The 17,633-nt window shown below is 25.3% G+C and overlaps 3 protein-coding genes across 3 annotated transcripts in view; 1 reads left to right on the forward strand and 2 right to left on the reverse strand.

Annotated features, from left to right (window-relative positions):
- Positions 1–2,355, reverse strand: part of LOC132921523 (uncharacterized) — a 61,094-nt gene extending 58,739 nt beyond the window's left edge. Inside the window, exon 1 of the mRNA XM_060984590.1 lies at positions 1,951–2,355. The gene's annotated coding sequence lies outside the window, so the exon portion shown is untranslated. The remainder of the gene's footprint in view (positions 1–1,950) is intronic.
- LOC132923049 (uncharacterized) overlaps positions 1–17,633 on the forward strand; it is a 225,397-nt gene that overhangs the window by 182,739 nt on the left and 25,025 nt on the right. The window lies entirely within an intron of this gene.
- On the reverse strand, positions 8,079–15,872 carry LOC132921998 (flotillin-1). The gene is made up of 11 exons (XM_060985288.1): positions 15,531–15,872; positions 14,735–14,810; positions 13,378–13,468; positions 12,482–12,625; positions 12,293–12,412; positions 11,117–11,247; positions 10,935–11,019; positions 10,437–10,624; positions 9,168–9,378; positions 8,908–9,077; positions 8,079–8,551 (listed from the first exon to the last, which is right to left on the reverse strand). Exons 1-11 carry the CDS (start codon positions 15,580–15,582, stop codon positions 8,542–8,544), a joined length of 1,278 nt encoding a protein of 425 aa, XP_060841271.1. The 5' UTR covers positions 15,583–15,872; the 3' UTR covers positions 8,079–8,541.

Below are 17,633 nucleotides of genomic sequence, written 5' to 3' on the forward strand. Positions count from 1 at the left end.
GATTGAAACCTATTTAGTAAAGAACCGGAAAATCCAAATAAATATAATTTTTTTAATAAGAATTATATGATTAACTTGGTCAAATTCCTTTGAAAATTCTGTATATGTAAAATCAGTGTACATTTGTTTCAAAAGAATACAATTTTATATTTTTTATTATGGCTAAATTATTATAAGCAGATCATTTGGTGATAAATCCATATTGGTTATTTGTAAGAAATGAAGAGCAAAAGTTTGATAATAACGATAAATAACTTTGAGATATGGTGATAATTCAAAATGAATGATATAATATATATGAAAACGTAATTCTAATCACATTGGACTTTGATTTTTTAATTAACTTTAAATAATGCCAGAAAAATACATTTCAAAATATAAAATAAATGTGATTGTTTAGATTTTAAACGTTTATTACGACTTTTAATAATTTAATTTTTAATTCAGAATCAAAATAAATACCAACTTTATAAAGTTTTCATAATTCAAACAAAAAAAAAATTATCAAAAATTGACTATTTCATAGGACGTGAGAATTTATTTCATACCCTTAATACTATTAAAATAATATTAATAATAAGTGTTAATTTTCAGCTTAATCAGATTTAAAAATGTTATGTAATAAAGATTTTTTATTTTGCTAAGAGACCTCAAGCTGTACTTATATTTATATAGATAGATACGAAACTGTCACCTGATATGTGCAATAACAGAAAAAAATTATTAATCCTAATTTCTCGATTATTGCTAGTATTATTTTAAATAACATATTACAATAATATACAACAGTAGCATAATTAAAAGTAGATAAGAAGTCCGAGGAAACTGTAGCCCTCTTACCTACCTAACCTGTATGTAATAAATATATAAAAAAAAACACCTTTTTTACAGATCTACTTATGGTAAAATTGAGAGTACACTTTTTTAATATTATTAAATGTTATTGTACTTGAGAATGAATTATTTTTATAAATTATTAATTCACCATCACCAATCATATAGTATTTTGATATTTAATGCAGCTATTAAAGCGTTGAAACCAAAAAGCATGTATTTTTTGGTCACGATTTTTTAGTACCTTAAAGTTCAAAATAATCATAATGAAATTTATGAGAATTAAGCAAAGTGATATGTATAAACAACACCTAATGTTTTATAATTTTTGTATTTTGGATAAAACAAGTAGGTACCTGTACTTAAAATTTATGAAATAGTATTTAAATCTTATTAAAAACTAAACTCAATATACCATCCCGGAATCTTAAATACAACAATCACTAGGTAGTTTTACAGTTTTACCTAATAAATCGATTTAAAATGTCTATAAATTTATTTTATGTGCGGATGCACCATGCACGTTCAGCTCTATCTAGTATCTACCTATCAAGAAGACAAAATATGTTCAAGTGCAATTTAAACTTTAAATAATACTTAATGCGAACTTGGGATATTCAAATTGTTGTTTAATCATTCTCTTCCGCTAACTTATAACTTGACGAGATAGGTACATGCCTTAATAGTACATTAAGTGTAGTAATTATTCTGAGAATGGTGAATTTTAGAGTAATTACGCAGAGTAATTCGCATATATATTTTGTAAGAGACACAGTATTTTCAATTAGTATTGTGTTAATATTTCACCAAGAACTCCACAAAGACACACGGTAAACATAAAACAAGTACAGCTGCAGTCTTGCAAGTGTATTTATTTTCAATTATTCTATTGCTCAGTACTCTCTAGTATAGTACGGCTAGTATACTACTTCGCGTTATTTTCTTAGTCTTAACAGAGACCTTAAACATAAGGTCTACGAGTTTTAAACATTCCGGAAGTGCCGTATGAATTTAGATTAGATATTTATTCATTGTTATCACCCTTTTGTATTGGTCACTATGTATCAATTTTCCTGTCACGCTATCAAAAACTATTAATCAAATTTATATTATTACCTTTAGGCGGCCACCGCGACCACCACTGACGCCACAGACCGGACTGCAGCCGCGCGGTCTACGTGGCCCCGTGGGCCATACGATTTCACGCACGAGACTGTAACACGATACACTAAAATTACGGGTACGCAACGAACATTCCAAAATCCCGAAAATGTCTATAGGTTCATAGGTATAGGTTCATATGTTTTAATGTTTCTCTCGCGCCTAACAGTTACGAAATCAAAATAAGCAGCGGTTGTTATTATTGTACCGCGACCACCGACCAATAGATTTGGCTTTCGAATAACAATATTTTTGATTTTTACACTCTTAAATATCCCATTTCATATGTACGGACGAACGAATGTTTGCACGCGACGAGAACCCGACAACGAGTGTACCGCGGCGCGCGTGTTGCACGGCTATAGCGGACGGAAAAACTGACTACACCGAGACTACAGTAACGGGAAAATCGGCGGTTTCCCCGCAGGTCACGTGACAAACGTTTCCTTTTTTCGTACCCGATTTTAACGACGCGATCGCATGACCGCTACCATGTTGTATGATGTTGTTTTTGTTTTGATTATTACATTTCCCCCCCCCCCCCAAAAAAAAAACCAAATCACACCACTAAACTAGCAATGGTACAGCCACCGTCGACAATTAAACGAAATACGCATGCTAAATATTATTTACTATAACTTTTAGTCGTGAGCATACACCTAGCTGGATTTCATTTGATTTTATTTAACATATTTCTTGTCAGCTTCAAAAATCCTTGGTTATACAAAAACGATCTAGTTCGTAATTCTTACAACGTACTACCTATAGGCTATAATATATTAAAGTTTTTCCTACGTTTGAAAAACCTCGAGTTATATAATAGTAGCATTATAGCAACAATATAGTTCTTCCCTAATTATGTATTTATTATTCATAATCAAAAAACTATTAACAACTATTCTACATACTTCGATTCATTAAAAATCTGAAATAAAATTATTTTATACAATAAAAACTACAATATTATGTAACGACTAAAACCCTATGTTCGAGTGTTGGAAATTAAATAAATAATTCAACCCTATAATATTGTATTAAAGTTGAAACAATTCTAACCTAACAGAATATAATCAATAAAAGTATAAAAATAATATTTTAAACGGACCAATAAGCAAGAAGAAGCGGTCACTGCGTCACCTATTCCCTTAAATCCAACACTCAACTATATATATACCTATAGACCCGTTATTATTGTATAACACCTACGTGCTTTAATAATTATTATCACTCACATGCACGACGCATCCCAATTGATTGTCAACGGCTGTCCAGGGGCTGATAACGCTCTTTCCCATTGATCACTCAGCAGCTTACCAGTGTATAATGAAAAATTATGATGTTTATATCATTGTCTTAATTTGTTTTTTCATCGAACTGTCTGAACTTGATACAGCAATGCATTAACTAATAGAAAAAATATAATTCATTGGCTACGATCATTTATTTTGATGTTAATAATTAATCATTACAAATTATATAATTACTAACCTACACTTCAACACTTGTATATTTTATTAATATGCACACACAGCAAATAATTGTGTGTCTGTCTTATTTCATTCAAAATTTCATCTAAAATGTTTTTACTTCCATCTATTGATTTACAGAAACAGAATTACTAATTATTGTAACTTCGAATTCGCACTGTAGGTACGTCTGAACCTATAATGAAAATCTACATTATTTAGGTCATTATATTTCCCTACATATTATTATATACACCCAGATAGAATGATCGTTTATAATCTCAGATAGGATATGATATTATCTATACCTACGTTTTGTAACTTGCACCTACCTGTCCTATATTATACTCCGAATAAACCTAACGATATACACGTCAGGTGTGCACTATACACTTAGATAACTGTCTCCTGGTTTCCTGCGTTATGATTATGAACGCAGTAATAAAATTACCTTTTAAATAAAAATAATGTTTATTGTAAAATTTATCTATTTATTTATTGAATGGGATGAAAAAAGGATAAACTTCATTATAACTATTAACCAGTGCTCGAATTGGGAAAAATTAAATAGAGAAGCTCAATCCAACGATTTAAAAACTGCGTTCCAAGTACAAAATTACTTAACACAGGTCACAGACCTGTGAGAGGCTTTGCCTTCCACACCCCCTTTCAAACCTCATTTAAATTTTGAATACCACTCTTTAGTTATATAGATGTTAAAATTCAAAATATAATATAATATGTTGATAGTAATATCTACGTCTTACATGTAACAGTAGAAAATACAAAAATTAATAATAATCAACTTACATTAACAAAATAAATAATTATTGTTTTTGATATTAAAAATCGTAAAAATATACCTAATTAATTTAAATTGAAATCCATATTTTAATAACAATTATTTTGAACATAAGTTTGTGCCGTTTCCACGTTCCAGTGAAAAAATATAGTTGGGGTACGCAATAAAAAAAACAGTAGAGGAACTCTATCCCCTCTATACGAGCACTGGTTATAACCTTTATAATTCGTGTTTACAAGTTCAACTTTAGCTTCTAAACCACGTAGTCATAGGCGTAGCGATAGTAGGGCAGGGGGCGGGAAAGTGCCCTTGCACTTCAAACTAAATTATATTTCTTATATCACACGTTATAATGCAATAGAAAATTCTAAGCAGATTTTGCGAAGACTCTAAACGATTGTCATTGTTATAATTTAAAAATAATATTATAAATAAATACTTTGAAGAAAAAATTGAGTTTTAATGATTTAAAGTTGGCGCCCATCATGCACGTAGTTATAATGTGTTTTTTAGTTATTTAACATTGCAGAGTGCAGACATTTTAAAATAACTTGGTCAAGAAGTTCTTACAAAACACTATTTTAAATATCAAATTACTTGTTATTTTTTTGTGAAGTTCATTTACAAATTCACACCTATATTTTTTTTACCTAAGTAATATATCCGTTGCTTCAATAAATATTAACTGTTAAACTGGTAAATTCTTAATCTAAATTGAATGACTTTAAAAATATAATATAATAATATAAAAATAAACATTTTTAAATATGTTATTCTTTTATAAACCATGTTTTAATTAACGTATGTTAACCAGTACATAAAGTATGTACTGATCATAATTCAAAAAATATGTTATAAACAGGTCTCATTTTGATACATTAATCTACGTTAAATAAAATTTAAATGGTTCTATAAATTTCACTGAATATTAATATTAAGTATTCATTTCTAATAAAATGATTATAGTGGAATAGACACCTTAAATATAATAAAAATATAAAAAACAATATAATTTATAATCACTACTTTATTCTACTCCTGTAAAGATGTTTAAATAAAAATTGTTATAAATATCTGCATGGGGATTTTTTTTTGTAGGAGAGAATGAGATGAAAATGGTGCCATCATGTACAGAATGATCACTAAAATATATGCACACCCCCTTTTTTTCAATAATGCAGTTATTCAAAATCTGATTGATAGTTTTTACTGCAAATTTTTTAGTGAAAAATTTTTCTAAAAATATTAAAATTAAAATTAGAACGAGTTGGTAGATATGGAGGCTATGGCAAGTAGCTTTAGCAGTATTATTTTCAATAGTTTAATATGAAATAAGATTCTTTTCAAGTGAATTTCTGAAAGTATAACATTTTTCTGTACTGGTTTGTTATAGCTCTGCCACGGCGAGTAAAAACTTTAGAGCCCCGCCATCCATATAACAATAAATACATCGTATAGGTAAATATAAAATAATGAGTTTATTTATTGATATTAATATAATAATTCGATTATAGATATATTGATATAATACAATACCTACTTAGAATAATGATGCTTTTAAAACAATGATAAAATTAAAAAATGTTTATAATGTTAAAAATTATGGTTTCTATGATTCCAAAAATTCTGCTTTATCTTTTAAGATGGTGTCAAACGAATCACTATTGTTAAATTGTTTAGTTTTGATAACCACATAAATTATTAGATTAATATCAATAAATAAACTCATTATTTTAAATTTATACGATGTATTTATTGTTATATGGATGCTGGCGGCCGTGGCGGGGCTATAACAAACCAGTACCCATTTTTCTTATAAAATATTTTAAATAAAACAATGGAGGTGAACATGTTTGATGTATCACTCTATAAATGATTATTAGCTTCCAATCACAAACCTATGTTTTCAGCTCAGAATAGCTGCAGCTCCTAGAAGTGCTACACGCAGATACATATTACATATACATATTCGCAAACAATATTAGACTTCTATAGGTAGCGTATTATCAAAAAATCTAAGTACCACGTTGCAGCGAAAGCTACAGAAAAATAAAAATTATCATACCTTTAATCTGCCGTTTAGCAAACAGACAAACAGAATTATACCATTATCAAAATCAAACTTTATCAACGTTTTTAATTTTTGTATTTGCTCTAGCCAGTCTAGCCTATAGATATAACTATAATATTGTGTTAAGTCTATGTCTAAGCCACAGTTGTACCTACTCTCACAGAAAAATATAGATTGATATTTAACTTAAAATATAAGTAAAAGTAAATATGAATTTAAGTTTAATATCAATTAGAATTGGTATAAAATTGAAATCCATAGACTTATATCCATACCTAGGACGGGACAGTGGTGTACTTGAATAAAGTAAATAGGTCACACTGAATGATCATATGTCCATAAATTATGAAATAGTAAAATTCATAAGACGTTGAACATCATGCACGCATATAATATTGTCTCACGGTCTTACTATAATCTATATAATATGTGAATTGGTGAAATTAAGTTTAGCACAACCAATCTTCTGTTATTAGATTTATGTTAGGTTAAATTAACCTATAAATTATAATTGACAACTTAAAAGTAAAAACATTATCTATGGTTGTTCGTTTGTTTTTATATTTTAAATTTTAAGAGAGTTTTGATCATTAGAAAATCGCAATTTATTTCATACTAGTCATAACTTAATAGTTATTGTAAGTCACTATCAAAAATTAGAATATTAATATATCAAAAAATTGAATCTCAATTATCATGTAGTTAATTTGTCTATCCGGGACGCCGTGTGATCATTATTTTATTATTGAAACAATAAAATGCGACATATTGTCCGAATTGTCCTAATACAATTATTGTATTATACATTAATTTAATTATATCCAAGTCAATTAAAATGCTAGCAGTGTAAATTCAAAATTGTGCTGAACAAATTCTTAATACATTATTATACTACAAGACAAATAACTTTTTTAAAAGTATTTCTAAAATATTATTGAGTTCAGTGTTTTAATAATACTAACAAGTGACTGTAGTAAATTGTCTGTACTATGAGAATTTCTGCAACTTGAAACAACATTACAGCAGATAATTCAATAATTTTATGCTAATACATTTAAGAAATCTCTATACTAACTAATAAAAACTGATGTATTTATGAAACAGATTTACAATTATTACTATATCTAATATTTTGATGGCAACTACAAAAGGGGTATTTATTCAAAATAAGTTAAGTACTGATTTTATCTTTTAACATTATATATTAATATGTTGATTATAAAAAGTTATATTATTATTACCTAACCATAGAAAACTAATTTAATATTAGCCACATTAAGTTTTAAAATATTATGTTAAAAAATATATAAATATAAAGCAGTAGATAAATTATGAAAATATTTAGTGTCAAAGTAGAAATTTGTAAATTTAATTTACTATAATGTTAAAATAAAAAACTCAAATTAAAATTGTTATTTTTTTTTATAAATTTTTCCTTGATATAAGCTTATAAAGTAAAATAATATAATATTTATTTTAAAATATGATTTCTTTTTTCTCCAATAATTTACTACCAAACACATTTAGTCACTGTAATCATGTGTAAATATGTGTATTATTTTCACATTGATCAGTGACCAACAAAATTGACAACTGTGTATGGACAACCCAGTAAAGCATACAAAATGAAGTAAAGTATTTGATAAGAATAAGATAAATAATAAATTAATAACTCTTGAAATCGACATTCTTAATTAAAACAAATAAAAGGTAAAAACAATGGTTTAATAAAAAAGACAATCAATAATTTTGGATATTTTTTTTATTTTAAATATATAAAAATGTACAATTTTACTGGTATTACTAGTAACTTTAAGCAAAACAAAATTGTAAGACTTTTTATACCATAACCTGTTTAAGTTTCATCAAAAGCAATAAAAAAGCATCAGACATATTTATTATTTATAGCAAATTAACTAATTTTATGTTTTATTGGAAAAATAATATATAATGTACAATTATTTATAATTAATAATAATAGAAATAATAATTAATGATTGATGATTAAAATATAGTAATGAAAGAAGGAAAATGAATATAAAAGGTAAACCTACATACCATAATGTAAAACATTCAGCAAATGATTAATTATAAAGGATAAATAATATTATTCGTTATTTACTTTATGAGCATCGGAAGACAATTAAGGTCATAAGCATAAAAAAACAATAATACTATTAAATTGATCGAATTTCCAGGCCATTTTCTTACATATTCCTGTTACAAGATAAAATAAATAAATAAACATACATATAATAATTAAGGTTATACTTAAATTAAGTTGAAAAAATATAATAAATTATTGTATAATTTTGTTTTTAATTTAAATAATTAAAAGTACAAAACTAATATTTGATTTAAATTTTTTCAGAAGATGTTATTTTTAAATTTAAATCATATATCATAAACAGAATATATACATACATAAACATATTATTTACGTGTAATTTAATACAAATTTTGATATGTCTAAAAAATCTATCTCAAATGGATTATTAAATTTAATTAATAATTTACACTTGACTAATGACAATTTTAATATTTTTTATTTTACTTAATTCCAAAAAACTTACATGACATCATTTATTTTAACTCCAGTTAAAGTAGTTACCATTTCAGGCACTTTATTAACAATTTGAATAATTTCATTTGTCAATCTTACAGCCCCCACATCCCCATCACCACTGGCCACCATTGTAACTTTTTTGGTATTTTCAAAAGGAGCTGCAACTTCAGCAGCAAGCTAAAATTAAATATACAAAATAAATATAACTCTAAATGAGAATAATGGTAACATTTATGTGAAATTGATTTCATAATTAAACATAATTACCTTTGGTAATGCTTCAAGAACCATATTAATAATAGCAGCTTTTTTGTATTCTCTCCATGCTTCTGCTTTTTTCATTGCTTGTTCTGCATCAGCTTTGGCTTTTGCTTGGATAGCAAATGATTCTGCTTCTCCTTTAAGCCTGAGTGTTTCAGCTTCAGCTTCAGCTTCCAGTATAATTCGAGTTCTATTTGCTTGAGCTAATTTCTCTAATCTATTTTCATTAACAAAACCATATTAATAAGTTATTTAAAACATCTTAATTGGTAATTTAATTAATTGATAATATTTAAAATATATAAAGAATAGTTAACATATCAAATTAAATTGCTAATATGTTAAATAAACAAACAATAATACCCATAACTAATGACATATTTAATTAATCCTAGCCACCAATTATTATTGTCAACATTTTGAAGTTATAAAAATGTTATGAACAAAACATAAATATTTTTAAATTGTAATATTTTTTATACACTTAACTTGATTATAATTCAATAAAATAAAATAAAAATCCAACTTACAAAATAAACAGATAATGTTCATAATTTTAAGTTTGATTAAAGGTTGATGTACTCTAATATTAAAGCTAACCATACAAGATTAATTCTGCTAAATAAAAGTGTAGCAATAAAACCTAACCTAACCTATACATAAAATTAAATTAGCATGGATTATATTGTTATATATTATAGAAAATAACAAAATAATTCTTCTGATATAACCCAACCTAAGAACTTGAACACTAGAATAAGGATGTAAAACATTAATGTAACATGTTTCAATGAGTTTAGTCAAAATGAGAAGTACTACAGACACACTAAAGAATCTCAGTCCTCAGCCTTGCACTCCTTGTACTTTGTTTATAAAATAAAAATCTTTATGATTGAAACCTAAAACTTGAAAAAACCCTACTAATCAATTTTATTTCAGTTTTAAACAATACTAGCCTCACTTTCGTAAAATATAAATATTACTGAATACTACACAAAATAATGAACATTTTGTAAATTACTGTAATTACATACAACTTACATTTATATAATATTTTGACCTGAAAAATGTTGTATTAAAAATTAAAATATTTATAATATTTTAAAAATTTCTTAATTCAATGATCTATGATAGTAGGTACTGATATTTTAATCAATAGAAGAAAACTACATTACATTTTCAAAAATTTGCTGTCCAAAAATAATTTTAAAAAAAATCTTGAATTCCATCTTTCTAATTCACAATTAACACTTTAAAGTGGAAACATTATATTACCGGAATTTCTCGGCTTCTGCTGGTCTTCTTACAGTAGCTTCTAACTCACGTTCTCGCCTTTGAATTTCTTGTTCTTGGACAGCAATTTGTTGTGTTCTTTCCACAACATCAATTTGCATTTGTTCCTCTTTTATGCGTTGCTTTGTTTTTGCAGCTTGAAGTTCAAAAGCCAATTCGGCTTCAGCTTTCTAAAATATTTAAATTTCATATGAGCTTATAAATATTAAACACCTATTCAAACTATTAACTGTTTCAATATTTTCTGGATGCATAATACATTATATTATTATTTAATCAGAATTTTCATAAGGTTACCACTAGCAACCGAATACCGATAATAAATATATTTACCTCGTACATTTATATATAAATATATAATATATAACTAAATAATTCAATCTTTTTCTGTGCAACAATGAAGGTATCAAGTATGGCTTATTTATTTACATCATAAAAAAAAATAATATATTATTTATAATGATATAATATATATTATACCTTTGTTTGAATTTCTACATCATATGCTGCTTTTTTAAGTTCAAAATCTCTTTGAGCTTTAGCTATTTCTGTATCATTAATCAACCTGTAAAACGAAATTGATTATATTATGTTTTTACAGTTTAATGTTTAATGAACTATCTATATACAAATATTTTATAATTATATAAAAATAGTATTACTTGGCTGCCATTCTTTCTTCTTCTGCCATAGCTTCTTTAATCGTTGTTTCTCTTTTTGCTTCTGCTTCTCCTATACGAGCATCACGTTTAACTTCCGCAGTTCTGGCCAACCCAAGTGCTCTAAGATAACCCTAAATATAATAATTAATTATGAATTAAACTGAATAAAACAAATATTAGACTATTAGAGCACAATAAAAATAGTGTATACAAGTCATTCATAGAGCATTAAAATTAGACTTAGTAATAAATAGTAAATACTAAATAATATAATATATTGGTGGTCAAAAATATACTATACTGTGTTTAAAAATGTTTATTGATATTTATTTCAAACATAAATAGTTTGAATACACTAAAAATATTTGTCTACGGAATTATAAAAATGTATATACAGGGTGATTCTTTTATCATAAAACACTCAATATTTCAAAAAGTATTCATGTTTTTGAAAATATTTTTTTAAATAGTTTCAAATTCTTAAAAAACAACATTTTTATTGAAAAATTATATTTTTAAATATTTTTTATCCTTATAATTTGTTAAGTTTCTTACTTTTTTGAATGACAACATAGATTTTTAATTTCATATTCCAAATTCCAAAGCAGAATAATTTTTTGACTATTTTGATACATAAAAATCGAATTTAGGACGAGTAGTTTATGAGTTATATGTATTTAAAGTTTAGTTGAGCGGAGTGGAGTGGTATGGGGTTACCCCGCAAAATGTTTGTCCACTACTCCGCTTGTCTAAACTTTAAATAAGTATAACTCATAAACTACTCACCCTAAATTCAAATTTTATGTATCAAAATACTCAGAAAATTATTCTGCTTTGGAATATGAAATTAAAACACTATGTTGTCATTCAAAAAAGTAAAAAACTTAAAAAATTATAAGGATAAAAAATATTTAAAAATATAAATTTTTCATAAAACCAGTGTTTTTTAACAACTTGAAACTATGTAAAAAAATATTTTCAAAAACATTAATACTTTTTGAAATAATGAGTGTTGTATGATAAAAGAATCATTCTGTATATTTTTTTTCTTGAGTGATAATAACAAAATATAAATATTATAAGCAATAAGTACAACATTTAAAATCTACTACTATAATTAGTATAATAAAATTACTAAATTAATTTAAAAATAATTTAAAAGTAAATACAACTTACCTCTTCATCTCTTATATCTTTTATTGTATATGACACAACAGTTATACCCATGTTAACTAAATCTGAAGAAGCTACTTCAAATACTTGTTTACTAAATTTTTTACGATCTTTATAAATTTCCTAGAATAATAATTGCAAACATTATTTCCATTTATATAAGATTAATAGACATTTTTTAAATAAACAAACCTCAACAGTCATAGAGCCCATAATTGCTCGTTGATGACCTTCGAGAGTATGCAATGCAATTTCATGTATCTCCTCTTTGGGCTTACCCAAAAACTGCTCACACGCTGTTAAAAGCATTTCTTCATTTTGCCCTTGTATTTTTACCTAAACATTTATGTAATTAATAATTTAAGTACATTTATACTAAAATAAACATCTTACTTTATTAAGTTAATATATTTATATCATTTTTTTTATAGACATTTTAAATTCATATTTGGACGTACCGAAATAATTAAATGAAAAATAACAATTTTAGTTATTTTGTTGTTATTTCAAAATATTATTTGTAGATAATTAAAACTTTTAATGTATATTATTATTATATTTTATATACACAATGACATTTTTAAATGTAATGTTTTTGGTAAAAATGAATTTAAAAAATCATATTACTAATAATAAAATAAAGTACTTAACAATACAAATAAATTCAAAACTAAAATATTATTATTTATTTAGACTTTTCAAACATTTTTTAGAAAAAAAAATAGAAAATTATTTTTCCTGACATAAATAGTATAAACATGAAAAAAAATTAGACATCTAAATTACACATTTTTAATTTAATGTATATTATCATTGACTATTGATGCATAAATACGAGAACATACAAATATTCAAGAAAAATAATTTCCAAAAATATAACCTGGTTGTCATAGTGAATTTAATTACAACTCACACTAGTTAATTTATACTTCACATACAAAAAAGTTAAAAAAAAAATAAGATACTAAAATAAAACTATATAATATTCCTATTATATTGACGACCTCCAACCTCCTCTTAAAATAGTCTAAATTTATAATCTATAAAATATATAGGTATTTATTATTATTTACAATAAGATACTATACCTGAGCTATACCAGTAACAGATAAAGGAACACCTTGGATAGTATATACCTTGGGACTATCAACTTGTATCGTCATAGTGTTCAAACAAATTCTAAAAATATTTAAAATTAATTAATAATGCAATCAGCACATAATAACAACAATAAAATTAAAACATATCAATATATTAAATTAAAAATTAGGTAAATACATTAAAAATCAGCAATGTATTAACTAATATATTCTCATATTTATACATTATTCAAATTAAAATGTGTATATTAGCAATAATTTAACTTTAAACAATATTTTAAAATAACACAGTATTTATGTAATATAAATTGTTAAAGTAGCATCAGAAGTCACAACAGATCTATGAAAAAATAAATTAATAATACTTATAACAATGTATGTTTAGTGTGTATTTATATGGAATGTGAATAAATTGTGAAATTCTGCCGAAATCTGTAAAAATACAGAGACTTTGTCTACTCAGTAAGAATCAATTTTATTCATTTTTTATAGTAAGGAAGGATATGAATTTTTAAATATTCTCAAACCACTTAACAAAAAAATTGTTGGTAAATTCAAGAATTCAAGAATTTACCAACAGGTGCTGGTTAATTATAATTTATAACCATATTATATCTTTAATTACATACACGGAAAATGTATTTATTATGTATGTTAAAGCTTATCAGTTATTAATAACATCATGATGTAGGTCACCCCAAGAAGATAAATATCTTTTCATTAATTTTTCATATACTGTCATCAATCAACATTTTATATGAAAAATTAAAAATAACACAGAAAAAAATATTGATAACATAAATTTCTATTTAAATAATAAAAAATAAAAAATCAAGAAAAAAGCCAAATGAGAGCGGGATGATAATATGACACCGTTGCTTATAATATATATTATTAAACTCAGCTGCAGACAGGTTAATCATTTTCTTTTATATTTAATTAAAATCTTGATAATTTAATTTCATATTAGTTATTGTATTAGCTATATTACTACAGTAGAACCTGGATTATCCGTGTTCGCGATTAATCGTGCTCACTCTTCCGAAAATTTAAAAATAAGTATGGAATGTAGATGTATAACATTATTGTATAAATTTCTAATTATAATTAAATAAAAAAATACATTATTATAAAAAGTCTTGATTAACCGTGGTTTTCATTTATCCGTATGACCCCTTCCCGCCATTACCCCGGATAATCGAGGTTTCACTGTATATATTTATTGTATAGTATCTAATTTCATTCATACTTTTCATCCAAGACTTGCCCTATAAGACACGAATATATGACAAAAAATATTTTTCTTAAGATAAATATATAAAATATGCATCAATAATATATTTACCTCTGGCAATATTGTATAACGGGCCAAACAAATGCTCTTCCACCGGGAACCAAATTTGGTTTGCCATAGCAAAATCCTTGAAAAAAAAAAATAATTATCTCAAATTATAGTTATAATAGAATATAACATAAACATTTATAGTTAAGTATATACTGGTATATAACGGTAAGTCCTGTATTCCAGTGGACTAATTGTAAAGCCAAAGTAGGCTTTTTTAAGGCAATTTCCTTAAGACCAAAATGGTTATTGGGTGGGTACCTAGTAATGAATTAAATACCATAATTTTTTTTTAATAAGATTATATATTTATGTGTATTAAGTAAAAATAAAAAAAAATACAGATTAAAAGCTGTGGGTGCATGGTCAATTGGTAGTTTGCCTTAGATATCAAAATTATTCAGTATGCTACTACTATATTTTATTAAAAAATGCCCTTTTTTATGATTCATATCATTCTCCTCTATGCTGTCATAACAACAACTACACAATAACACTAACAATATATTATATATTCATTTTTGATCTGCATTATAAATCCCAGGTAATTCTTATAAGTAAAAATAAATGAGCTGGGTCAATTAAAAGTATAAAGATTTATTTACAAAAAATGAAGTACATTAACATATTTTAAACTAATATGATGTATAAAATATAAATAAACAAACAAAAATAACTATAAGCACTAAATGGACTATATTAATAAATAAAATAATAAAAATATCAGACAATATAAATTATAATAAATTAACTAAATTAGGTAAACAAAACTCAGCAAATTGAAAAACATTTGAATTACCTGATATAACCAAAGCCTCGTTAGGACCACAAGTAACAAAACCCCAAGTCATTTTTATAGATATTTAGATTCAATGTAAAATAAACATAAAATATAGTTTCGAATAAAACAGTCACATTACTAAATCCAACAGGATTATAAATAATTAACCGATATATAAACTGCACTATAAACTAGATAATGGACGATTTTTTATGAAAAATTGATAATTGTTAATCAATTTGTGTAATTTGTATTTAAGTTATCAAAAGAATAATAAAAATAAATAAATTGATTAATATAAAAAATACCAAACAGAACACAAATTACGAACAATCAGATAATGATATCTCTAAATATGAAAAATAATTTAATGATTAGTAATTACTGTATTACTGTAAAGTAATAAACAAAAACATGGGTAATGCTAAATAGTAAATACATAAATAATTCAATAATTGTATTTTTTATTTTAATGACATAAACGATAAACGGTCCTCACGCCCCTTCCACAAACTATAAATTAAAGTGCACAAGGTACTAACCTATTCGCGGTTCTGATTTGGGTGACGTCATACATAATAAACACAAACTGATCTATAACGATATGGACAGCGCCTCCCATAAGCCACCTCTCCCACCAATCAATGTGGCTCATTGTTAGAAAGAGACAGAGCTGCATAGTTTACGATTTCAATGGAAGAAAAATTGAAAACCCGTGGATAAATTAATGCAATTTGTAAGTACGTAGCATCACAGATATATACTAATATTAGTATTTACTATTTAGTATATATCTGTGCGTAGCATAGACCTACAAAGATCTTTATAGGTTTATAGTACGTAGCACTTATAGGGGTTGTATTTCAAATTTTCATATTCCACAATTATTCATTCCAATAACTGATAAGCATTTGTCCCAAAAAAAGTTCCAAAGTTTTTGAAATAAATGCAATTTAAACAAGATTCAAAAGTAAATAGGATATAGGAACAGATATTTTTGTAATATTTATCCATTGGAAGTACACATAGAAAACTTAGAAGTATCACTTCTGGAATTAACTTATTAACTATTGTCTATTCCAATAAGAATAAACCATTTGTTCTAAAAATTTTTAAATATTTAAATAATAATTCTTAAAAATTCTAACTTTAAAAGCTTCTAAAAATAATATTGGATATTAATATTAAATAAAATATGAATAAAAACATGTGAAGAGCATAATATACCTAGTATTAAATTGTTAAGCTTTTTACTCAAAAACAAAAATTCAATCATACATATTATATATATATATATAATAAAAAAACCACTAATGAGTAATGACTAGGGCTAGGATTTCTATGCAGTAAAAAATTGTAAAATATGCATTTTATTTACCAAAATATGCAAAGATAGGCAAAATCAATTTTTTTAAATATTAGTTAATATTATTACATGCTATTATTAAATTATGTTTTTTTTAAATTTTCAAATGTGAACGACCGGCGATTAAATCGAAGATTTATATTGACTGAAACTCCTTTTCACATCACACGATGTTGGACCATATTTAAATGACGTGATTTATTCCGGATTTAAAGAAATATTAACATCTTTTTCTTACGTTTTATATTCGCTGTTTACCTATAATGTTAGACATTATTAGAAATGTTTTGAATCCCTTATTCTTCTTTAATATTATGTCCATTTTAATTTGATAGGTACCTAGTGTCCTAGTATAGTTACTTACAATAATTCGACAAATAAACCAATAATTATAGACGTTCCTTAAATAAATAAATACCATTTAAATGAACAAGATTCTCAAAAATGTATATATATGCAATTATATCCATTATGTTCAAAATATGAAAAAATATGCAAAAAAAAAAATTGTACTATTTAATCAAGAATAAGCCAAATCGTGGACATATCTGACAACTAATCAATTTGGACTTAAGGAAATGCATAGAAATCCTAGCTAATGACTAACAGAGTCTGTTAAACAGACGCTTATATTATACAAATATGACACTACCTACTAAGGTCTATCGTCTACAGTCTTTAATAATTAATCCTATAATCTCAGTTTAAGTCGTTTAAAATATTTTACAAGCACAATGATTAGATTGTAAATATTA

This window comes from Rhopalosiphum padi, chromosome 2 (genome assembly GCF_020882245.1).
Source record: "Rhopalosiphum padi isolate XX-2018 chromosome 2, ASM2088224v1, whole genome shotgun sequence".
Classification (NCBI taxonomy): Eukaryota; Metazoa; Arthropoda; class Insecta; order Hemiptera; family Aphididae; genus Rhopalosiphum; species Rhopalosiphum padi.

Bases quoted from the DNA above. Each gene is read 5' to 3' on its own strand.
- LOC132921998 (XM_060985288.1), bottom strand. From the start codon at position 15,582: ATGACTTGGGGTTTTGTTACTTGTGGTCCTAACGAGGCTTTGGTTATA. The intron at 12,626-13,377 runs GTATAGTATCTT...ATAAATGTTTAG, and splicing joins CTGTTACTGGTATAGCTCAG to GTAAAAATACAAGGGCAAAA. The intron at 11,020-11,116 runs GTAATACTATTT...TTCGTTTTACAG, and splicing joins GAAGAAAGAATGGCAGCCAA to GTTGATTAATGATACAGAAA.